The sequence below is a fragment of the Mytilus trossulus genome, chromosome 5 (genome assembly GCF_036588685.1).
Source record: "Mytilus trossulus isolate FHL-02 chromosome 5, PNRI_Mtr1.1.1.hap1, whole genome shotgun sequence".
Taxonomy (NCBI): domain Eukaryota; kingdom Metazoa; phylum Mollusca; class Bivalvia; order Mytilida; family Mytilidae; genus Mytilus; species Mytilus trossulus.
This window is the reverse complement of record NC_086377.1, coordinates 56,881,279-56,907,958: the sequence shown is the minus strand read 5'-3', so window position 1 is coordinate 56,907,958 and position 26,680 is coordinate 56,881,279. Positions and strand designations below refer to the sequence as shown.

Sequence of the window (26,680 nt, the reverse complement as noted above, 5' to 3'; positions counted from 1 at the left end):
TTTATATACACAATAAAAAGTCCCATAAAATCTAACTTGAGGAAATCTCAAAATTAGCATTTTTAATTTCCTATGGAAATTAACATTGTAAGGGGAGATAACTCCTGCAAAAATTAGTCTTTTTTGGGTAAGTTTTTTGTTGTTGTTTTTCTTGAAATTTATGTAAAAGAATGATACTTTGAAGGGGTTATAAGTTTGTATTTGACTAAGCTATATAATCTTCTGCTCATAAAATGTATATATCCGAAGTGTTATGGGTAGTTTTATTTTTTTGTGTGCCTTTTTTCATTAAAGAAATTGCAAATTTGAAGCTTTTTGGCCTTTTAGAAAAAATAATGGTAAAACTTTGTATTGTTTATATCTGTATATTATACGGCAACTTACTTATCTAAATAAACTTTAAACCACAAAAAGAAGAATACATGCTAAATTATTTTGATTAAATTTGAGATTCTTAACTTTGACATGTTAAAAAATTTAATAAATGGTCAACTAATGAATTACGAAATCTAGATTATAGCTTGATAATAGATATTAAACACCTTTAGCGTTGCTTGTTATACTCTAATGCCCGCTAAAAATCAAGAATCAATACATTCTGATGAATAGAAGCGGAAAAGTAATTATTTTGAATCAGTTTTCATTGATGTTTCTGCCTTTTTTGCAATCTTAGTTATTTCCATTTTCAATGCAAAGCTCCGAAGGAATTTTAAATGGTGAATTTTTTTAGTCTTCCTCAGGTTAGATTTTATGGAGCGTTTTTCTGTGTATATTTGGGGTATTATGCTAGAGGAGGGTATGGATGGGGGGGTCTGTTATTCTGTAAACATTTAATTTTCACCCCATTTTTCTCTAATCTTTAAAAAATTAACCCCTTTTTTCTCTAATCTTCCAAAAATTTACCCTTTTATTCTCTAATCTTCTATTTTTTGGCTCATTATTCTCTAATCTTCATTTTTTTAGGGCATTATTCTTTAATCATTTAACCCCATCCAAACCCTCCTAGAGATGAAAACTTAAAAATCTTCTGTTGCAATTACTTTCGGGTTAGGGTCAAATTTTGCTAGATTGACTGGACTATAGTATTAGAATAAAGTACAATTACGCCGGATTTTATGTTGATACGTATTATTTATACTTTGCAAATTACGTAAACTGCAGAATTTTTACGCCAACTATCCAATGCATTTGCTTATTCCCGTAATTGACCTTAAATTTAGAGACCTTCATTTTTGTTGTCTCTCTTTAATATAACGGAACATTAATTTTTATTTACAATGGAGAGCTATCATAGAGAGCAAATTTACCTATAGATGCGTAATGTGAGTAATCTATAAGGTTTCAAATCTTTTAATTACATTCACTTGTTTTTTTAGCTAAATACATTTAAAATTAGTAATTATTTTTCATGAAAAATTAGTTATTTAAACCGCCCGATACATCACTTTTAATTCATCATGCTTTGCATTAGCAAAATCCAATTTTGTCCGGTAAGGAACCAGTCTTCTATTGACAAAGGGAAGTAATTTGTTTAAAAAGTGTGTAATAATAGAATGAAATCGATAATTTTTTTGTCAAATGGACTATTCTACCGAACAATCTTTCTTGATATTTAAAAAAAAAAGCTCTTTCTTAGAGTTTCTATACATGTTATACCCATGAACATTAGCGTAGCTAGGTGATTTTCAACTAATTGGCCCGTATATTATACTTGATGTTTTACCCCAATACATTTATATATAGAGTATTACAGCAAGATTTTTTAGAAAAGCTATTACTTGTATGGGTGTTCCATAGAAATTAATTTGTGGTTATCTCCCTTTGGTTTCATACCTGTATTATTATGATAAAAATATTTTACACACAGTCACGAGTCGACACTAAACTTGTAAGTAAGCAATGCTACTTTATCATGTTTATATAATATTTTCAAACTTTACACAAAAACTTCACCGCAAATGACAAATATGAAAGTTAAATGCATTTTGTGCATAGATCTACTAGTAGTCTATATATATAAAGAATAATCTTTCTTTGTTTTTGAAAGGCATTTTTTTTCCTTCCTGCAGAAGGTGTAAAAATAAACACAACACCTGAATAAAAATTTACTTTAATTGATACTGTCCACTCACTGACTTAGATAAACTCTTTAACTCACCTAAAGTTATGAAGATACCTCTTGTATGAGGGAGCATCTCATAAGGAGCTATACCATTTGATTTTTATGGGGGGCTACAGAGGCGGATTTAGGGGGGCAGGCCCCCCTTTTTGGGAAAAAATTGGTTGCTTATATAGGAAATCACTGAAGCGTGACTGGAGTGGGCCCCCCTCTAAGGTCAGTCAGTGGGCCCCAACTTTCTAGATCCGCCACTGTGCTAGGATGATTTTTTTTTGTCCTGCATTTTTTTTTAGTTGTAATCTATGTCCTGTCTCTGCCAGCCCCCCCCCCCCCCCCCCTAAAAATCAAATGGTAGCTCCCTTAAACCACAATTGACTTAGTTGATTTTCACTCCTTTTGCATGAAGGAAAAAAATGCCCATCAAAATTCAAAAGAGATAAGAGATTCTATCTTTCTGAAACACAAAATGCATTTAACTTATCTATATCTAGATCCACTAGGCGGATCCTGGGAGCCCAGGCCCCCCCTTTTGTGGGAAAAATTTAGTTGATTATATAGGGAATCACTGAAGCATGACTGGAGGCCCCCCCCCCCCCTTAGGTCAGTCAGCGGGCCCCCCTTTAGGGAAAGTTCTGGATCCGACACTGAGGATGTCAGGTTTTAAAACTTTTCCAACTCCACAGGTAAGTCTGTGATTTTTGGCATGTAAATACAGCCATATTTGTTTGTTTGTTATGATTTCTCAGATCTGCAGTGACATCACAACATGTAACTGACCAATCAATGATTAGCATTTTTGTTATGTAAACAATGTTGATAGGTGATGCGGATAAGATTCCTCTAGATTTTCCATAGACTTATTGCAAATTAATTTAATTGATATATATCATAACCAGTTGAATATAGTAATTTTACTCTTTTAATACTGTTAAAGACACTATACACTATCCCCATTTTGATTTTTAACATACTATAACCTCTGGTTAAAAAATAATCGGCAATATAAATAATCAGTTATCCCCTTCAAATAGATGAAAAATCTAGAGGATTCCGGATTTCATCACCTCCTGACAAATGTAAATGCCAGGATGTCCGGATCTGAGATTAACCTTATATATAATAACATCGACCGACACTTACACTCGCTGATATCAGATCAATCAATATCGTTTACGAGTGTTGCTGTAAATATTTGGAGGACAATGTTGTTTGTTTTATATAAAATCTGACACACTTTTCATATATTAAAATAAGATAAGTTTTTTAAACAAAGTAAAATTTAAATAAAAGAATATTCATGTTTCTATGGAACATCAATTTAACATTTTTTTGACAATATCAACCGTGTTCTATTATATTCTTACGAGTGAGTTCATGGTTGAGTGGTTTAGAGCGATGACTACAGTGCTGAAGCCCCTGAAGGTCCCGTGGTCGATACTCACTCGGGATGCTATAAATATCAGAACAACAGAAGGGTGTCCATATGCAGACCGGAGTTTAAACTAGCATATGGCATATCCAGAAATCAACACCACTTTGCTTATTTGCATATTATACTAAGGAAATTGGATACAGGTCATGGAAATTATGTTGAAATGATAGGGATTTTTGAAAAAAATATCTCTTTTAACTTTTATTTAAGTGATAGACTGGTTGCTGGGGCAGAAAATTAATATACACTACATTAATATACACCATTGATTCACCTTTAAACGCAACATAATGACTGTTGTTGCAAAAATATAGGTTCCTGAGCTATTTTAACAATGCAGTATAAAATACAGGCTAAAATGGCTGAAACGTCAGATTTGCAAAATTCGTAATGAAAATTGACTAACAAGGTCATTAGAAAAACCGGTTGCCAGGGTGAAATTTAAAACTTGAATGTCCAAAGAATAAGCAAGTTCAAACCTTGTATTTGTAGTCGTTAAACTCTAGGTTCCCACGTAAAGTTAAAATGACCCTATTTCAAGAAGAAAAAACTCACAAAAACACGAACAATTGACTAAATTCGCGTTCATTGTTTTGATTTCGACTGCCTGACAAATTTACGGAAATACCAGAGTGATTTTAAACAAGGACTATGTACAATGTAACGGGTAACTTATAATATCCATGATTTTAATGATATCAAGCCAGTCCAGCTCAAACTATTATCACATGGTACAATTCTCATTTACATATTATGAATATTAATTAGAAAAAGCGGTACTAATTTCTGGCAATGCATACTATGGGGGCCTCAGTTTGTCAAAGTTATTCCTGACTTTGACCTGGAGATCAACCTACTGATATCTCTTCGGTTTATCTGTTCCTGCCGAATAGTCCGGTGGTTTTCTCCGAATACTTCGGCTTCCTCCACCATAATAACAGACCCTGCCCTGTGTGCTAATGTAAATCAAAATTATATCTAGGTAAAATTTGATCTGGAGGAAAAAATGTCACAGTAGTTGTTGTTATTTTTTCATCCGGAGGAAAATATTTCCCTGGGATATTTTTTCCTTTGCCGTGAAATTCTATCTGGGTATTGAACTTATTGAATAGTTATTAGAAAAAAGCTTATCCTTTAAAAATACTGTGAAATAATAATAGCATATTGAATTGAAGCGAAATAGTTAAAAAAAAAAGTTCTCAAATTATCATTGAAAAAATTTCCTGATACATTCAAGTCAATATCATCCTTTTAAAAAGAAAATTATCATGAAATCATGGAAATAAAGGGAAGAAAACCAGTAGTCATTTCAAAGATCATATTAATTGTGAAAATAATATCATGATTAAATAAGGTTAGTGAAATACATATAAAAGTGTGAGTTGTTTTCAGACTACAGTACAAATATGAATTTAAAAGTAAGGTAGAAATGTAGTTGCATTACTACTGTCATGACTGTTAACAGTAATAGAATCATTTGATTCTGATGATATATTTAACTATATAAATAATTTTGTCTGGGGACAGAGATGTAGTTGTTGATTATATGGAATTCAGATAAATCATAGCATAACAATACTGGAACAAAAGCATGTTTAACAGCTGGATAGTATTTACCTGTGAAATGTTATCTGTCTTGTTAAATCAAGATGTAAGTCATCTTTTTATATAAATGAATATATAAAAAATAAGATTCAAGGAAAAATTTCACTATGAAATTGATGCAGAAATATATCATATAAATATCTTTAATATATAAATTCCCCATAATTACCTCCCTTTGATAAATTATGCAAATTTGTTCTACCTTTGTGAAACATTCATAATTAAAGTCAGGTATATATTTGATTGTGAGTAACTTACATAGTAGTTAATGGGACTCTTTTTCACACCATTCTGTAAAATATAGTACGGCAAATATATACCAGTACATACTATCTGGGTAACACACATAGATTTTCACTCCTCTTGAAAAAATCAACCTGTGAATTACTACATGTACTATGCCTGGAAAAATGTTAATCTGGATAAATTATCCTCAGGATAAAATATCACAGAGGAAGAAATAAACAGTTACTCTAACACTCCTTGGAGTGGGGATTGTCCTCGTAAATATTAAAAACATTGTAAATACGTTAGTGACACATCTCCATTAATTCCGATAGAGTAATGTGTGTACATGGCAGGGGCGGATCCAGCCATTTTAAAAAGGGGGTTTCTAACCCTGAACAAAGGGGGGTTCCAATTACATGTCCCCATTCAAATGCATTGATCGTCCAAAAACAAGGGAGGGTTCCAACCCCCGGAACCCCCCCTCTGGATCCCACGCCAACATGGATTCCATTGTACACTCGCAGCTCTGGAGGGGTTCTTCAGGTATCTGAATCTACAAGTACATACTTACATCATCTTTTCGTTTCTCTCTCAAAATTGTATATTTAATCTAAATATCAATAGATTTGTGGTATGATTTGTCTAAAAATAAGCCGTGAATTCTGTGCTTTGTCAAATGCCATAAGGTAGCAATACACAGTTAGGAAAAACCTTAAAATTGACACTTATTAAACACCCTCTTCCCCTTCCTTTCTAACAAAAAAGGCTCAATATTTGTGTTATGCATGTTTATATTTATAGAAAGAGAATCGTCCATAAGTTTGATTTCTAAAGGTTATTATGGTGAAATATAATCCCTTTTGGGTGTAACCATGGCAACAATCTGCATTTCTTTGATACAAAATATTGCAAAAAATGGTTGTCGTTTCTTAATTATTATTTATAATGGTTGATGTAAATGTCCTTTGGTTTTGTGAGTCTTTGTTTACTCCTTGGTCATGTTGGTTTTGATTGTTGTTGTCTTTATCAAATGAAAAAAAAAATCATTTTAAACAATACACAAACAATATTTTGTAGTATATTTTCTCTGGTATAGTTTTAACTTCTATTTAAATGAAAATATCATATATATTAATGAAGAATGTAAAATGCAAAAATCTAATGTCTGTCATTAATTTCCATTAAATTGAAGAAATAGTTGCATTCTTATTCAACTAAAATTTTATGTTTATTTGAAAGAAAGTATACGTTTATCACTGACTCATAAGTAATGTGGAGTTTGTTTTCAAATAAGAGTTGTATCAGTCCAATTGGTGTATATATATATCTAATTTCGCTGTCACAGTTACTCTCACATATACTAGTAGCTTAGGGAGCTACCATTTGATTTTTATGGGGGGGGGGGGGGGGGGGCTAGGATGAAAAATTTTGTCCTGCATTTTTTTTAGCTGTAATCTCTGTCCTGCCTTTTTATTTTTCACTCTGTTTGGTCCTGCCTTTTTTTTTTTTAGTTTATCCTGACTTTTTTTACCTAAATTGTCGTCCTGCCTTTTTTTTTTGCAAGTGTCCCATCCTGCCTTTTTTTTTACTCAAAACTCCTGTCCTGCCTATTTTTTTCAAATTTCGTCCTAGCCCCCCCCCATAAAAATCAAATGGTAGCTCCCTTAATAATTTGGCACATTTGACAGATTCTATGGTTCATTGGTCACAGATCAATCATTGACCAGTTAAAGCATCCATCACAAATCAATCATTGACCAGTTAAAGCATCCATCACTTATCAGTCACCGATCAGTCAAAGCATCCATCACTGATCAGTCACCGATCAGTCAAAGCATCCATCACTGATCAGTCACCGATCAGTTAAAGCATCCATCACTGATCAGTCACCGACCAGTTAAAGCATCCATCACTGATCAGTCACCGATCAGTCAAAGCATCCATCACTGATCAGTCACCGACCAGTTAAAGCATCCATCACTGATCAGTCACCGACCAGTTAAAGCATCCATCACTGATCAGTCACCGATCAGTCAAAGCATCCATCACTGATCAGTCACTGATCAGTCAAAGCATCCATCACTGATCAGTCACCGATCAGTCAAAGCATCCATCACTGATCAGTCACCGATCAGTCAAAGCATCCATCACTGATCAGTCACCGACCAGTTAAAGCATCCATCACTGATCAGTCACCGACCAGTCAAAGCATCCATCACTGATCAGTCACCGATCAGTCAAAGCATCCATCACTGATCAGTCACCAATCAGTCATGTTGGCATCAAACAGTAATGACAGTGGCAAATCCAGAAATTTTCATAAAAAGGGTGTGTGTGTACTGAATACATAAGAGGGGACTCGTTCCCGTGATGCTTCAGTGGTTCCCTATGTAATCAACCAAATTTTACCACCAAAAAAGTATGAAAAAAGAGTGATCATGCCCAGCCCCCTGAAAACCTGCCAAATTTTTCCTAAACCTCTAATGTACCTGACATATTTGAAATGATTGAACTAGATAGGCTTTTCAATAGCAACAACTCATAGTATTTTAAGAACCATTCTATACTATTCGCATGAAAAGAATTTGTACAAAATTGATACTTTATTGACTACCCCTTGGAAAAGAGGAATACGTGTTATATATAAACCTCAGAAGGGAATGCTTTATATTTTTTCATGGGACTAAATCAAATTTATTATTTTAGCAAGTCACAATTTATTATACATTGTAGTTTAAGAAATTTGACTAACATAGCATATTTTAGAAAAATCAATTTTTTGTTGCATTTCAGTGTCAACTGCTAACCTTCATAAAATATTTATTTCTGAACCGATTTTCAAAACTAGCAGGTCAATTTGCTGGATTTAGCTAGAAGAACACAAAAATCTTTTTAAAGTGGAATTGGAAAAAAAATGTTTATCCTTAAGGTAGCAATACACAGTTAGAAGTTAAGTTTCGAATTATGGCCATTGTGAATTTTTTTACGACCGCAAAAATTGAATTAATTTTGGTCGTATATTGGTATCACGTTGGCGTCGTCCTCCTCCTCGTCGTCGTCGTCCGAAGACAATTGTTTTTAGCACTATAACTTTATTATAAGTAAATAGAAATCATTGAAATTCAAACACAAGGTTTATGATCACAAAGGGAAGGTTGGGATTGATTTTGGGAGTTTAGGTCCCAACACATTTAGAAGAAGGGCCAAAAAGGGGCCCACATAATCATTATACGACCGCAAAATTTGAAAAATTTTTCGTCGTATATTGCTATCATACTGGCGTCGTCGTCGTCGTCGTCGTCGTCGTCGTCGTCGTCGTCGTCGTCGTCGTCGTCCGAATATTTTAGTTTTCGCACTCTAACTTTAGTAAAAGTGAATATAAATCTGTAAAATTTTATCACAAGGTTTATGACCACAAAAGGAAGGTTGGTATTGATTTTGGGAGTTTTGGTCCCAACATTTTAGGAATTAGGGGCCAAAAAGGGCCCAAATAAGCATTTTCTTGGTTTTCGCACTATAACTTTAGTTTAAGTTAATAGAAATCTATGAAATTTTGACACAAGGTTTATGACCACAAAAGAAAGGTTGGGATTGATTTTGGGAGTTTTGGTTTCAATAGTGTAGGAATTAGGGGCCAAAAAAGGGCCCAAATAAGCATTATTCTTGGTTTTCGCACAATTACTTTAGTTTAAGTAAATAGAAAATAATGAAATTTAAACACAATGTTTATGACCACAAAAGGAAGGTTGGTATTGATTTTGGGAGTTTAGGTCCCAACAGTTTAGGAATTAGGGGCCAAAAAGGGACCCAAATAAGCATTTTTCTTGGTTTTCGCACCATAAATTTAGTATAAGTAAATAGAAATCTATGAAATTTAAACACAAGGTTTATGACCATAAAAGGAAGGTTGGTAATGATTTTGGGAGTTTTGGTCCCAACAGTTTAGGAAAAAGGGGCCCAAAGGGTCCAAAATTAAACTTTGTTTGATTTCATCAAAATTGAATAATTGAGGTTCTTTGATATGCCGAATCTAACTGTGTATGTAGATTTTTAACTTTTGGTCCCGTTTTCAAATTGGTCTACATTAAGGTCCAAAGGGTCCAAAATTAAACTTCGTTTGATTTTGACAAAAAATTAATCGGTTGGGTTCTTTGATATGCTGAATCTAAAAATGTACTTAGATTCTTGATTATCGGCCCAGTTTTCAAGTTGGTCAAAATCGGGGTCCAAAATTAAACTTTGTTTGATTTCATCAAAAATTGAATAAATGGGGTTCTTTGATATGCCAAATCTAACTGTGTATGTAGACTCCTCATTTTTGGTCTTGTTTTCAAATTGGTCTACATTAAAGTCCAAAGAGTCCAAAATTAAACTTAGTTTGATTTTAACATAAATTAAAATTTTGGGGTTCTTTGATATGCTGAATCCAAACATGTACTTAGATTTTTGATTCTGGGCCCCGTTTTCAAGTTGGTCCTAATCAGGATCTAAAATTATTATATTAAGTTTTGTGCAATAGCAAGTCTTTTCAATTGCACAGTATTGCGCAATGGCAAGAAATATCTTATTGCAAAATATTGTGAAATAACAATTTTGTTTTTAATTAGAGTTATCTTTCTTTGTCCAGAATAGTAAGCAAGAAATATCTAATTGTAAGATTTTTTTTTATTTGGAGTTATCTTTCTTTGTCCAGAATCAACTTAAATCTTTGTTATATATACAATATACAATGTATATTCACTTTTTACTATCAACTGATAAATTAAAATAATCTTTACCATTCAGTGATAACAAGAAGTTTTTTCACATCTTAATATTTTATGATGTATTTAAATGAGTAGTAATTGTTGCAAACTCCATTAGAAATTTTAATTGAGATTAGTTTTGGAATAAGGGAAAGGGGGATGTGATTAAAAAAGTTAGGTTAAATTTTCTCATTTGAAATTGCATAAATAAAAAGAAAATATCTTCAAACATTTTTTTGAGAGGAATAATATTCAACAGCATAGTGAATTGCTCTAAGAGAAAACAAAAAATTTAATTTCATTAGAACACATTCATTCTGTGTCAGAAACCTATGCTGTGTCAACTATTTAATCACAATCCAAATTTAGAGCTGAATCCAGCTTGAATGTTGTGTCCATACTTGCCCCAACCGTTCAGGGTTCAACCTCTGCCGTCGTATAAAGCTACGCCCTGCGGAGCATCTGGTTTATACATGTTCCCAATATCCATGCTTTCTTTGTTGATTGTTTACTATAAGGTGATAATTGGTAAACTAAGGCTTCAAAACATGATAATTAATGAGCTGCCATATTTTCACATTATAACAGACAGAGAGAAAAAAAATTGACGATTTTATGATATGTTTGTATAAAAAAATTATAAAATCGTACACAGAAGAGTAAGTTTATGATATGTACATGCATTGGTTTAACAAGTAGATAAATATAGATTCCACAACTGCAACAAGTGTGTTGCAATATTTCTCCACTCAAGACAGTTAAATTTTGATATTTAAAGCATGAGGCTTTGCCAAGCTTTTTAAATAGTTAAAATTTAACTGTGGAGAATGGAGAAATATCATAATACATGAGTTATAGAGGTGGGATCTGTTTCTCTAAAGATTTTTATCCTTCTTTTTCAAAGATTTGTGGAAAGTTGTGTACTTTTTATGCAGTGTCATCAGGCATGGTCGCCTTTTTTCATGACGTCACAATAGGAAAATTCAGAAGAAACAAAGAAAATTTCGACTAATCATTTGCTGAGAACAAATTTTTCACTAGAGATAAGAAATATTTTTCTCACACCAGTCAGGAAATGTGTAAATAGCATAAAAATTAGAGAAACATTAATTTACACTAATCACTCATTTCATATGACTTTAAAAATGAAAAGAAAAGTTATTATTTGCTAATGAAATAATTCTCCAACAGAGACCAAATGACATAGAGGTTAACCACAAGAGGCAACTGTATGACCTCAAACCCATACTGAAAAGAAAGCTATAAAAGATCTTGAACTGACAAATGTAAAACAAGTCAAACTGTAAGAAAACTAACAATGATAAAATAAAAAAATAAAATCATATACAGCAACAATGACAACTTCTTGGGGGTTCCAAGGGTTGGACGCCCCTTTTAATATGATGATCAATGCATTTGAATGGGGACATATAATTAAAAAACCTTTTATCCAGGGTTGGGAACTTCCCCTTTTATCAACGGCTGGGTCCACCTCTGTAATCTATACTGTTTGAACATCATTGGACGTAATAAGAATTGACAATGCTTACTATAACTTACATGATAATTTAAGGTAATAATTTTTATACGACCGCAAATTTTGAAAAAATTTTCGTCGTATATTGCTATCACGTTGGCGTCGTCGTCTGCGTCGTCGTCGTTGTCGTCGTCGTCCGAATACTTTAAGTTTTCGCACTCTAACTTTAGTAAAAGTGAATAGAAATCTATGAAATTTTAACACAAGGTTTATAACCACAAAAGGAAGGTTGGTATTGGTTTTGGGAGTTTTGGTCCCAACATTTTAGGAATTAGGGGCCAAAAAGGGCCCAAATAAGCATTTTCTTGGTTTTCGCACTATAACTTTAGTTTAAGTTAATAGAAATCTATGAAATTTTGACACAAGGTTTATGACCACAAAAGAAAGGTTGGGAATGATTTTGGGAGTTTTGGTTTCAACAGTTTAGGAATTAGGGGCCAAAAATGGGCCCAAATAAGCATTTTTCTTGGTTTTCGCACCATAACGTTAGTATAAGTAAATAGAAATCTATGAAATTTAAATACAATGTTTATGACCATAAAAGGAAGGTTGGTATTGATTTTGGGAGTTTTAGTCCCAACAGTTTAGGAACAAGGGGCCCAAAGGGTCCAAAATTAAATTTTGTTTGATTTCATCAAAATTGAATAATTGGGGTTCTTTGATATGCCGAATCTAACTGTGTATGTAGATTCTTAACTTTTGGTCCCATTTTCAGATTGGTCTACATTAAGGTCCAAAGGGTCCAAAATTAAACTTAGTTTGATTTTGACAAAAAATGAATTGGTTGGGTTCTTTGATATGCTGAATCTAAAAATGTACTTAGATTTTTTATCATTGGCCCAGTTTTCAAGTTGGTCCAAATCGGGGTCCAAAATTAAACTTTGTTTGATTTCATCAAAAATTTAATAAATGGGGTTCTTTGATATGCCAAATCTAACTGTGTATGTAGATTCTTTATTTTTGGTCCTGTTTTCAAATTGGTCTACATTAAAGTCCAAAGGGTCCAAAATTAAACTTAGTTTGATTTTAACAAAAATTGAAATCTTGGGGTTCTTTGATATGCTGAATCCAAACATGTACTTAGATTTTTGATTATGGGGCCAGTTTTCAAGTTGGTTCAAATCAGGATCTAAAATTATTATATTAAGTATTGTGCAATAGCAAGTCTTTTCAATTGCACAATATTGTGAAATAGCATTTTTTTTTTAATTAGAGTTATCTTTCTTTGTCCAGAATAGTAAGCAAGAAATATCTAATTGCACAATATTGTGCAATAGCAAGATTTTTTTTTAATTGGAGTTATCTTTCTTTGTCCAGAATCAACTTAAATCTTTGTTATATACAATATACAATGTATATTCACTTTTTACTACCAACTGATAAATTAAAATAATCTTTACCATTCAGTGATAACAAGCATTTTTTTTTACATCTCAATATTTTATGATGTATTTAAATGAGTAGTTATTGTTGTAAACTCCATTAGAAATTTTAATTGAGATTAGTTTTGGAATAAGGGAAAGGGGGATGTGATTAAAAAAATTGGGTTCAATTTTCTCATTTGAAATTTCATAAATAAAAAGAAAATTTCTTCAAACATTTTTTTGAGAGGATTAATATTCAACAGCATAGTGAATTGCTCTAAGAGAAAACAAAAATTTAAGTTATTTTAAGAACACATTCATTCTGTGTCAGAAACCTATGCTGTGTCAACTATTTAATCACAATCCAAGTTTAGAGCTGAATCCAGCTTGAATGTTGTGTCCATACTTGCCCCAACCGTTCAGGGTTCAACCTCTGCGGTCGTATAAAGCTACGCCCTGCGGAGCATCTGGTTTTTCTTTGTTTTCACCATAACTTTAGTATAAGTAACTAGAAATCTATGAAATTTATCAAACACAAGGTTAAGACCATTAAAAGAAGGTTAGGGTTCATTTTGGGAGTTTTTAGGAATAAGGTGCACGAAGGGTCCAAAATTAAACTTTGTTTGATTTCATCAAAAATTTAATAATTAGGGTTCTTTGATATGCCGAATCTAACTGTGTATGTAGATTCTATATTTGTATACGCCGTCAAAATTTTGACGGGACGTATTATGTTATACAAATGTCCGGTGTCCGCCTGTACATCTGTCTGTCCGTCCATCTGTCCGTCTGTCTGTCCGGTGTAAACATGTCGCACTGTAACTTGAGAACGACTTATCCAAATTTCATGAAACTTAACATAGTTGTTTCTTATGATGGTCAAATGATCTGTATACTTTTTGGTGAAAATAAGATTAAAATTTTTTGAGTTACGGCACTTTGTAACTAAAACAGGGGTGGTTTTTTTATACGACCACAAATTTTGAAAAAATTTTCGTCGTATATTGCTATCACGTTGGTGTCGTAGTCTGCGTCGTCGTCGTCCGAATACTTTTAGTTTTCGCACTCTAACTTTAGTAAAAGTGAATAGAAATCTATGAAATTTTAACACAAGGTTTATGACCACAAAAGGAAGGTTGGTATTGATTTTGGGAGTTTTGGTCCCAACATTTTAGGAATTAGGGGCCAAAAAGGGCCCAAATAAGCATTTTCTTGGTTTTCGCGCTATAACTTTAGTTAAAGTTAATAGAAATCTATGAAATTTTGACACAAGGTTTATGACCAAAAAAGAAAGGTTGGGATTGATTTTGGGAGTTTTGGTTTCAACAGTTTAGGAATTAGGGGCCAAAAAAGGGTCCAAATAAGCATTATTCTTGGTTTTCGCACAATAACTTTAGTTTAAGTTAATAGAAATCAATGAAATTTAAACACAATGTTTATGACCACAAAAGGAAGGTTGGTATTGATTTTGGGAGTTAAGGTCCCAACAGTTTAGGAATTAGGGGCCAAAAAGGGACCCAAATAAGCATTTTTCTTGGTTTTCGCACCATAACGTTAGTATAAGTAAATATAAATCTATGAAATTTAAACACAAGGTTTATGACCATAAAAGGAAGGTTGGTATTGATTTTGGGAGTTTTGGTCCTAACAGTTTAGGAAAAAGGGGCCCAAAGGGTCCAAAATTAAACTTTGTTTGATTTCATCAAGAATTGAATAATTGGGGTTCTTTGATATGCCGAATCTAACTGTGTATGTAGATTCTTAATTTTTGGTCCCATTTTCAAATTGGTCTACATTAAGGTCCAAAGGGTCCAAAATTAAACTTAGTTTGATTTTGACAAAAAATTAATCGGTTGGGTTCTTTGATATGCTGAATCTAAAAATGTATTTGGATTCTTGATTATTGGCCCAGTTTTCAAGTTGGTCCAAATCGGGGTCCAAAATTAAACATTGTTTGATTTCATTAAAAATTGAATAAATGGGGTTCTTTGATATGCCAAATCTAACTGTGTATGTAGATTCTTCATTTTTGGTCCTGTTTTCAAATTGGTCTACATTATATTCCAAAGGGTCCAAAATTAAACTCAGTTTGATTTTAACAAAAATTGAAATCTTGGGGTTCTTTGATATGCTGAATCCAAACATGTACTTAGATTTTTGATTATGGGCCCAGTTTTCAAGTTGGTCCAAATCAGGATCTAAAATATTATATTAAGTATTGTGCAATAGCAAGTCTTTTCAATTGCACAGTATTGCACAATGGCAAGAAATATCTAATTGCACAATATTGTGAAATAGCAATATATTTTTTTAATTAGAGTTATCTTTCTTTGTCCAGAATAGTAAGCAAGAAATATCTAATTGCACAATATTGTGAAATAGCAATATATTTTTTTAATTGGAGTTATCTTTCTTTGTCCAGAATCAACTCAAATCTTTGTTATATACAATGTATATTCACTTTTTACTACCACCTGATAAATTAAAATAATCTTTACCATTCAGTGATAACAAGCAGTTTTTTTACATCTTAATATTTTATGATGTATTTAAATGAGTAGTTATTGTTGCAAACTCCATTAGAAATTTAATTGAGATTAATTTGGAATAAGGGAAAGGGGGATGTGATTAAAAAAATTGGGTTCAATTTTCTCATTTGAAATGAAATTTCATAAATAGAATGAAAATTTCTTCAAACATTTTTTTGAGAGGATTAATATTCAACAGCATAGTGAATTGCTCTTGGAGAAAACAAAAAAATTTAAGTTCATTAGAACACATTCATTCTATGTCAGAAACCTATGCTGTGTCAACTATTTAATCACAATCCAAATTTAGAGCTGAATCCAGCTTGAATGTTGTGTCCATACTTGCCCCAACCGTTCAGGGTTCAACCTCTGCGGTCGTATAAAGCTACGCCCTGCGGAGTATCTGGTTTTCACATGTCGCACCGTATCTCAAAAACGATTCTTGATTATGACTTAAAACTTTAAACACTTCTTAGTTATATTAATCTTAATATCTGTATACCTTTTGGTGATGATTCAAAATTTTATTTTTGAGATATTGAGTATTTTGTAAAAAAGGGGGAGGTTTTTTTTACATGTCGCACCATATCTCAAAAACGATTTATGATTTTTGCTTTAAACTTTCACATGTCTTTGTTATATTAATCTGAAAATCTGTATACTTTTTGGTGATGATTCAAAATTTCATTTTTGGGTTATTGAGTATTTTGTAAAAAAGGGGGAGTTTTTTTTTACATGTTGTGCCGTATCTCAAAAACAATTTATGATTATTGCTTAAAACTTTACGCACTTCTTTGTTATATTAATCTGAAGATCTGTATACTTTTTTGTGATGATTCAAAACTTTATTTTGGAGTTATTGAGTAGTTTGTTAAACGAAAGTTTTTTTTTACATGTCACGCTGTATCTCAAAAATAATTTATGATTATTGCTTAAAACTTTACACTCTCCTTTGTTTTATTAATCTAAAGATCTGTATACTTTTTGGTTTTGATTCAAAAAATTTTATTTTAGTGATATGATAGTTTTTTGTAAAAAAAAAACAGGGTTGGGGGTTTCACATGTCCCGCCGTGTCTCAAAAACAATGTATGGTTATTGCTTAAAACTTTCTCAGAAACTATTTATGATTATTGCATAAAACTTCAACACAAGACGTCGGGCATATCATGGGCTCATGGCGCAGCTGTGTATTGATCCCGTTTTCAAATTGGTCTACATTAAGATCCAAAGGGTCCAAACGAAACTAAGTTTGATTTAAACAAAAATTGAATCCTGGGGATTCTTTGATATGCTGAATTTAAAAAATGTACTTAGATTTTTGATTATTTGCCGAGTTTTCAAGTTGGTCCAAATCGGGGTGCAAAATTAAGTTTTGTTTGATATCAACAAAAATTGAAACCTTGGGGTTCTTTGATATGTTAAATCTAAACATGTACTTAAATTTTTCATTATGGGCCCAGTTTTCAAGTTGGTCCAAATCGGGGTCGAAATTTTTTATAATAAGTATTGTGCAATAGCAAAAATGTTTCAATTTCACAGTATTTCAGAATAGCAAGAAATCTTCAATTGCACAGTACTGCCCAATATTATATCAAGAAATCTTCAATTGCACAGTATTGTGCACGCAGTAGCAAGAAATCTTCAATTGCACAGTATTGTGCACGCAGTAGCAAGAAATCTTCAATTGCACAGTATTGCGCATTAGCAAGAAATACCTAATTGCACAATATCGGCAATATCAAGAAATTTTCAATTGCATAATTTTGCGCAATATCAAGAAATACTTAATTGCACAGTATTGTCCCGTTTTCAAATTGGTCTACATTAAGGGCCAAAGGGTAAAAAAATTAACTTTGTTTGATTTCAACAAAAATAAACTTTGTTTGATTTCAACAAAAATAAACTTTGTTTGATTTCAACAAAAATAAAGTTTGTTTGATTTCAACAAAAATAAACTTTGTTTGATTTCAACAAAAATAAAGTTTGTTTGATTTCAACAAAAATAAACTTTGATTGATTTCAACAAAAACTGAATATATGGGGTTCTTCAATATGCTGAATCGAACCATGTATTTAGTTTTATAATATTTGGACCCAGTTACCAAATTGATCCACATTGAGGTCTAAAATTGAACATTATTTGATTTCATAAAAAAAATGTATTCTTGGGGTTGTATGTTATGCTAAATCTAACCATTTATTTAGATTTTGGATATTGGACCATAATAGGTAAATGTCCAATTTAAATTTTTTTAGTTTTTAAGTTTAAGTTCTTAGACCAAATTCATTCTGCGTCACAAACCTATGGTGTGTCAACTTTTCAATCACAATCATTCAGAGCTGTATTAAGCTGAACTGTTGTGTCCATACTTGCTCCAACTGTTCAGGGTTTGACCTCTGCGGTCGTATAAAGCTGCGCCCTGCGGAACATCTGGTTTGTACCTGGATATATACAGCTATGTTTGGAATTTTGGGTCCTCAATGCTTTTCATCTTTTTTATTATGGGCCCAGTTTTCAAGTTGGTCCAAATCGTTGTCCAAAATTAAACTTTGTTTGGTTTCAACAAAAATTGAATCCTTGGGGTTCTTTGATATGCTGAATCTAAACATATACTGATTTTTTTATTATGGGCTTAGTTTTCATGTTGGTCCAAATCGGGGTCCAAATTATTATATTAAGTATTGTGCAATAGCAAGACATTTTCAATAGCACAGTATTCAGCAATAGCAAGAAATCTTCAATTGCACAGTATTGTGCAATAGCAAGAAGTTTTCAATTGCACAGTATTGCGCAATAGCAAGAAATCTTCAATTGCACAGTATTATGCAATAGCAAGAAATCAGCAATTGCACAGTATTGCGCAATAGCAAGAAATATCTAATTGCACAATATTGCGCAACATCAAGAAATTTTTCAATTGCACTGATTTGCGCAATAGCAAGAAATATTGAATAGCATAGTATTGTCCCGTTTTCAAATTGGTCTCCATTAAGGGCCAAAGAGTAAAAAATTAAAATTTGTTTGATTTCAACAAAAATAAACTTGGTTTGATTTCAACAGAAATAAACTTGGTTTGATTTCAACAGAAATAAACTTGGTTTGATTTCAACAAAAATTAAATATATGGGGTTCTTCAATATTCTGAATCGAACCATGTATTTAGATTTTTAATATTTAGGCTTGGTTACCAAATTGGTCCACATTGAGGGTCTAAAATTGAAAATTATTTGATTTCATCAAAAAATGAATCCTTGAGGTTGTATGATATATATATGCTGAATCTAACCATGTATTAAGATTTTGGATATTTGGCGGTCATAGGTAAATGTCAATTTTTTTTTTTAGTTTTTATATGACCCCAAAATTTGAAAATTTTCGTCATATATTGCTATCACGTTGGGGTTGTCGTCAGCATCGGCGTTGTCGTCTGCGTTGGCGTTGTCGTCTGAATACTTTTAGTTTTCGCACTCTAACTTTAGTAAAAGTGAATAGAAATTTATGAAATTTAAACACACGGTTAATGACCGCAAAAGGAAGATTAGGATTGATTTTTGGAGTTTTTATCCCAACATTTTAGGAAAAAGGGGACAAGAAGGGCCCAAATAAGCATTTTCTTGTTTTTCGCACAATAACTTTAGGTTATATTTATAAGTAAATAGAAATCTATGAAATTTAAACACATGGTTTATGACCACAAAAGGAAGGTTGGCATTTGATTTTGGGAGTTTTGGTCCTAACAGTTTAGGAATTAGGGTCCAAAAAGGGGTCCAAATAAGCATTTTCTTGATTTTCGCACCATAACTTTTGTATAAGTAAATAGAATTCTATGAAATTTAAATACAAGTTTTATGACCACAAAAGGAAGGTTGGTATTGATTTTGAGAGTTTTGGTCCTAACAGTTTAGGAAAAAAGGGCCCAAAGGGTCCAAAATTAAACTTTGTTTGATTTTATCAAAAATTGAATAATTTGGGTTCTTTGAAATGCAGAATCTAACTGTGTGTGTAGATTCTTAATTTTTGGTCCCGTTTTCATCGATCTACATTAAGGTCCAAAGGGTCCAAAATTAAACTTAGTTTGATTCTGACAAAAATTGAATCCTTGGGGTTCTTTGATATGCTGAATCTAAAAATGAACTTAGATTTTTGATTATTGGTCTTGTTTTCAAGTTGGTCCAAATTGGGGTCCAAAATCAAACTTTGTTTGATTTCATCAAAAATTGAATAAATGGGGTTCTTTGAAATCTAACTGTATGTAGATTCTTAATTTTTGGTCCTGTTTTCAAATTGGTCTACATTAAGGGCCAAAGGGTCCAAATTAAACTTAGTTTGATTTTAACAAAAATTGAATTCTTGGGGTTCTTTGATATGCAATTGCACAGTACTCAGCAATAACAAGAAATCTTCAATTGCACAGTATTGTGCAATAGCAAGAAATTTTCAGTTGCACAGTATTGCGCAATAGCAAGAAATCTTTAATTGCACAGTATTGTGCAATAGCAAGTATTTTCAATTGCACAGTATTGCGCAATAGCAAGAAATATCTAATGGCACAATATTGTGCAATAGCAAGAATTTCAATTGGGGTTATCTTTCTTTTTCCAGAAAGAGTAGTTGAATCAACTTTAATCATTGTTCTATACAATATACAATGTATATTCACTTTTACTACTAACTGATAAATTAAAACAATCTTTACCATTCAGTGATAACAAGCACTTTTTTACATTTTAATATTTTATGATGTATTTAAATGAGTAATTATTGTTGCAAACTCCATTAGAAATTTGAATTGAGATCAGTTTTGGAATAAAGGATAGGAGGATGTGAAAAAAAACTTGGGGGGGGGGGGTCAATTTTTATACGACCGCAAATTTTGAAAAAAATTTCTTCGTATATTGCTATCACGTTGGCGTCGTCGTCGTCGTCCGAATACTTTTAGTTTTCGCACTCTAACTTTAGTAAAAGTGAATAGAAATCTATGAAATTTTAACACAAGGTTTATGACCATAAAAGGAAGGTTGGTATTGATTTTGGGAGTTTTGGTCCAAACATTTTAGGAATTAGGGGCCAAAAGGGCCCAAATAAGCATTTTCTTGGTTTTCGCACTATAACTTTAGTTTAAGTTAATAGAAATCTATGAAATTTTGACACAAGGTTCATGACCACAAAAGAAAGGTTGGGATTGATTTTGGGAGTTTTGGTTTCAACAGTTTAGGAATTAGGGGCCAAAAAAGGGACCCAAATAAGCATTTTTCTTGGTTTTCGCACAATAACTTTAGTTTAAGTAAATAGAAATCAATGAAATTTAAACAAAATGTTTATGACCACAAAAGGAAGATTGGTATTGATTTTGGGAGTTAAGGTCCCAACAGTTTAGGAATTAAGGGCCAAAAAGGGACCCAAATAAGCATTTTTCTTGGTTTTCGCACCATAACGTTAGTATAAGTAAATAGAAATCTATGAAATTTAAACACAAGGTTTATGACCATAAAAGGAAGGTTGGTATTGATTTTGGGAGTTTTGGTCCCAACAGTTTAGGAGAAAGAGGCCCAAAGGGTCCAAAATTAAACTTTGTTTGATTTCATCAAAATTGAATAATTGGGGTTCTTTGATATGCCGAATCTAACTGTGTATGTAGATTCTTAACTTTTGGTCATGTTTTCAAATTGGTCTACATTAAGGTCCAAAGGGTCCAAAACAAACTTAGTTTGATTTTGACAAAAAATATCGGTTGGGTTCTTTGATATGTTGAATCTAAAAATGTACTTAGATTCTTGATTATTGGCCCAGTTTTCAAGTTGGTCCAAATCTGGGTCCAAAATTAAACTTTATTTGATTTCATCAAAAATTGAATAAATGGGGTTCTTTGATATGCCAAATCTAACTGTGTATGTAGATTCTTCATTTTTGGTCCCGTTTTCAAATTGGCCTACATTAAGGTCCAAAGGGTCCAAAATGAAACTAAGTTTGATTTTAACAAAAATTAAATTCTTGGGCCTCTTTGATATGCTGAATCTAAACATGTACTTAGATTTTTGATTATGGGCCCAGTTTTCAAGTTGGTCCAAATCAGGATCTAAAATTATGATATTAAGTATTGTGCAATAGCAAGTCTTTTCAATTGCACAGTATTGTGCAATGGCAAGAAATATCTAATTTCACATTATTGTGAAATAGCAAAAAAAAATAATAATTAGAGTTATCTTTCTTTGTCCAGAATAGTAAGCAAGAAATATCTTATTGCAAGAAATTTTTTTAATTGGAGTTATCTTTCTTTGTCCAGAATCAACTTTTAATATTTTATGATGTATTTAAATGAGTAGTTATTGTTGCAAACTCCATTAGAATATTTTAATTGAGATTAGTTTTGGAATAAGGGAAAGGGGGATGTGATTAAAAAATTGGGTTCAATTTTTCTCATTTGAAATTTCATAAATAAAAAGAAAATTTCTTCAAACATTTTTTGGAGAGGATTAATATTCAACAGCATAGTGAATTGCATTCATTCTGTGTCAGAAACCTATGCTGTGTCAACTATTTAATCACAATCCAAATTTAGAGCTGAATCCAGCTTGAATGTTGTGTCCATACTTGCCCCAACCGTTCAGGGTTCAACCTCTGCGGTCGTATAAAGCTACGCCCTGCGGAGCATCTGGTTCTCATTTGAAATTTCATAAATAAAAAGAAAATTTCTTCAAACATTTTTTTGAGAGGATTTTTATTCGACAGCATAGTGAATTGCTCAAAGGCAAAACAAAAATTTTAAGTTTATTAGACTTCATTCATTCTGTGTCAGAAACCTATGCTGTGTCAACTGTTTAATTACAATCAAAATTTAGAGCTGAATCCAGCTTGAATGTTGTGTCCATACTTGCCCCAACTGTTCAGGGTTCAACCTCTGCGGTCGTATAAAGATGCGCCCTGCGGAGCATCGGGTTAAGTTTAAGTTCTTAGACCACATTCATTCTGTGTCAGAAACCTGTGATTTGTCAACTTTATAATCACAATCCAAATTCAGAGTTGTATCAAGCTGAAATGTTGTGTCCAAACCTGCCCTAACTGTTCAGGGTTTGACCTCTCCGGTCGTATAAAGCTGCGCCGTGTGGATCATCTGGTTTGTACCAGGATATATATATACAGCTATGTTTGGAATTTTGGGTCCTCAATACTTTTCATCTTTGTATATGTTTGGCTGTGTTTATAATTATTTTGATCTGAGCGTCGCTATGAGTCTTTTGTAGACGAAACGCGCATCTGGCGAATATATGAAATATTAATCGTGGTATCTATGATGAGTTTATTTGTACAATAGTTTGCTAATTGCAGGATAAATTGATTTATATACAGCTATGTCAAATGTGTTTTATTTATTCATCAGACTCCAGTTTACTCAGAGAATGTAAGAAGTGGACGAGAAAGAAAAGATACAAATAAAATGTTCAACAACGAAAATACAGCTGATTCCATGATAATCTCCCTTGATAAGACAACAGATAGGTCAAAGGAACACTCAATCTCAAATTCAGGTGATGTTAAGACAACAGACAAGTCAAATAAACACTCCATCTTGAATGCTTGCGAAAATGACTTTGAATGTAAAGTGTGTGGTGAACGTTGCAGTAATGGTACAAATCTGAAGGCGCATATGAGATCACACATTGATAAAAAGACTTTCAACATGCTTGAATGTGATATATGTTTTAAAGGACTTAGTACAAAGCATGGTTTAAAAATACACATGAGAACACACACTGGTTATAAGCCTTTTCAATGTAAAGTCTGTGGTACAGAGTATAGTCAAAAATGGAGCTTAATGCAGCACATGAAATTGCATACAGGCGATAAACCGTATCAATGTGATGTATGTGGTAAAGAGTTTAGGCAGAATAATACCTTACAAACACACATGAAAACTCATACTGGAGATAAACCTTATAAATGTGATGTCTGTGAAAAAGTATTTAGGAGTTATCAAGGTTTACAAGTACACATGCTAACACACACTGGTTATACACCATATCAGTGTGGTGTATGTGATAAAGAGTTTAGGCAGAATGGTAGTTTACAATTACACATGCGAACTCATACTGGAGAAAAAAATTATAAATGTGGTGCATGTGGAAAAGTTTTTATGCAATTCAATGTTTTACAGACGCACATGAGAATACACACTGGTGAAAAACCTTTTGAGTGTGATATGTGTGGGGAAAAGTTTAGTCGGAAAGATACCTTACACACACATATTAAAATACACACTGGATATACACCTTATCAATGTAATGTATGTGGTAGAGAGTTTATCAACAAATTTCGGTTACGGTCACACAGTACTTTGCATACTGGTGACAAAAAGTATAAATGTGTCGAATGCAGTAAAAGTTTTCGTGACAGTCATAGCTTAAAGGAACACACGAGAATGCACACTGGTGATAAACCTTATAAATGTGATGTATGTGGAAGAGAATTTAGTTTTAGACAGAACATGAGGGCCCATATGAGAACACACACTGGTGATAAACCTTATAAATGTGTTGTATGTGATAAGGCGTTTAGGCAGAATGCTAACTTACAGTCACACATGAGAACACATACCGGAGAAAAACGTTACAAATGTGATGTATGTGAAAAAGGTTTTTGTCATATTTATGGTATAAAGAAACACATGACAATACATACTGGAGATGAACATACTGAAGATAATCTTTATAAATGTAGTTTATGTGGAAGAGAATTTAGTTCTGGACAGTACATGAGGATCCATATGAGAACACACACTGGTGCTAAACCTTATAAATGTGATGTATGTGGTAAACGATTTAGGCATAGTGGTAACTTACAGAGACACAGTACTTTGCATACTGATGACAACAAGTATAAATGTGACCAATGCAGTAAAAGTTACACTAATAGTTATAATTTACGGATACACATGAGAAATCACACTGGTGATAGACCTTATAAATGTGATGTATGTGGTAAAGGATTTAGTATTGGGCACACCATGAGGGACCATATGAGAATACACACTGGTGATAAACCTTTTAAATGTGAGGTATGTGGTAAAGCGTTTGGGCAGAATGGTCAATTACACAGACACTTCACCGTACATACTGGTGACAAAAAGTTTAAATGTGAAAAATGCAGTAAAAGTTACACTAATAGTTATAACTTACAGATACACATGAGAACACACACTGGTGATAAACTTTAGTATTGGGCACACCATGAGGATTCATATGAGAGTACACACCGGTGATAAACCTTATAAATGTGATGTATATGGAAGAGGATTTAGTCAGTTTATGAATTCAAAGACACATATATATGTTTTCAACCGCATAAGGTCATGTTTGATATAATACATGAAAAAATGCTAGCCTGAGAAAGAACGTTCATTAAAGGATACAAGATCATGCTTCTGTGTATTTTGTTACGAGTTATTTGAATGTATTTGTGTTTCGCCTCAGAATAGAGATCACAATTTGAATAATGGTTACCGTACGGCTTTTAACAATTTACAAAGCCCATACCACTGTAAAACAATTCAAACGAGAAAACTATTTAAACGGCCTTATTTATGTAAAAAAACAAACATGTAACACATAAACTAACGGCACCCACTGAATTACAGGCTTCTGACTTGGGACAGGCACATACTTATATAATGTGGCGGGGTTAAACATGTTAGCAGGATCCCAACCCTCCCATAATCTGGGACAGTGGTATACAAGTTCAGCATAAGAACGAACTGTAAAAATCAGTTGAAAAGGTTTAACTCACCAGATGGACAAATATATATACAAGTGGACGGGGTCGGGTACTTGTACATCCCGACACAAAAAGACACAATGAACAGATCTGAGAGTTCTCGCAGTTATCTGGTAGCTAGAAAGTAAAAACACAAAAATACTGAACTCCGACGAAAATTCAAAAAGGAAAATTCAAAATCAAAAGGCAAAATCAAAGGTCCAAACACATCAAACGAATGGATAACAACTGTCATATTCCTGACTGTGTACAGAATTAGTTCACAGCCACTAACAACTAATAAAAAAATCATGCATCTATGACTAAACTATCAATCCGTACACATCCAACAACCAATGGATTTAGTTTAGTCATAATCTGTGATCATTTGTAACAGTACAAAAACAAGTCTGCTATTAAAGGGGCACAATTAGTGCCCATGGGGTACCTACAGCCTGTTGATAAACTGTGTTGCAAAAACGTATATGCATATTATCAAGGAGAAAGTTAACAGCTTCAATTATCTCATAACACCTCCAGTAAGTATTTCTAGCATATTTACCTTTCTCATTAGAGAATAAAAATAAAATTGAGAATGGAAATGGGGAATGTGTCAAAGAGACAACAACCCGACCAAATAAAAAACAACAGCAGAAGGTCACCAACAGGTCTTCAATGTAGCGAGAAATTCCCGCACCCGAAGGCGTTCTTCAGCTGGCCCCTAAACAAATATATACTAGTTCAGTGATAATGAACGCCATACTAATTTCCAAATTGTACACAAGAAACTAATATAAAAATAATACAAGACTAACAAAGGCCAGAGGCTCCTGACTTGGGACAGGCGCAAAAATGCGGCGGGGTTAAACATGTTTGTGAGATCTCAAACCTCCCCCTATACTTTAAAACCAATGTAGAAAAATAAACGCATAACAATACGCACATTAAAATTCAGTTCAAGAGAAGTCCGAGTCTGATGTCAGAAGATGTAACCAAAGAAAATAAACAAAATGACAATAATACATAAATAACAACAGACTACTAGCAGTTAACTGACATGCCAGCTCCAGACTTCAATTAAACTGACTGAAAGATTATGATTTCATCATATGAACATCAGGCACAATCCTTCCCGTTAGGGGTTTAGTATCATACCATCATAACATATATGAGAAGAACATAAACCGTGTCATGCCAACAACTGTTTTTAGAATAAATGTCTTTAGTTCCGACGCAAAGACCTTATCAGTGACTCAATATTAACGCCAAAATATGCAATCTTTAATGACTTGACAACAGTATCGTAATTATATCCCTTCTTAATCAGTCTATTTAAAGGTTTTGTAAGTTTCTGAGGTGAATACTGACACCTT

The 26,680-nt window shown here is 32.8% G+C and overlaps 1 protein-coding gene across 2 annotated transcripts; it reads left to right on the top strand.

Annotated features, from left to right (window-relative positions):
- Positions 1 to 1,815: 1,815 nt before the first annotated feature.
- LOC134718950 (zinc finger protein 836-like) lies at positions 1,816 to 24,975 on the top strand. 2 transcript variants are annotated; one of them, XM_063581821.1, is made up of 2 exons: positions 1,816 to 1,892; positions 22,939 to 24,975. In XM_063581821.1, the coding sequence occupies exon 2, from the start codon at positions 22,996 to 22,998 to the stop codon at positions 24,769 to 24,771; it is 1,776 nt and encodes a 591-aa protein (XP_063437891.1). In that variant the 5' UTR covers positions 1,816 to 1,892; positions 22,939 to 22,995; the 3' UTR covers positions 24,772 to 24,975. The 2 variants fall into 2 exon arrangements, with proteins under 2 accessions (XP_063437891.1, XP_063437890.1); XM_063581820.1 differs by having other exon boundaries at positions 1,822 to 1,888.
- The last annotated feature ends 1,705 nt before the right edge of the window (positions 24,976 to 26,680 follow it).

Coding starts and splice junctions, on each gene's coding strand:
- LOC134718950 (XM_063581820.1), top strand. CDS start 1,844: ATGATAAAAATATTTTACACACAGTCACGAGTCGACACTAAACTT. Junction 1,889..22,938: donor CACGAGTCGACACTAAACTT/GTAAGTAAGCAA, acceptor TTTATTCATCAG/ACTCCAGTTTACTCAGAGAA.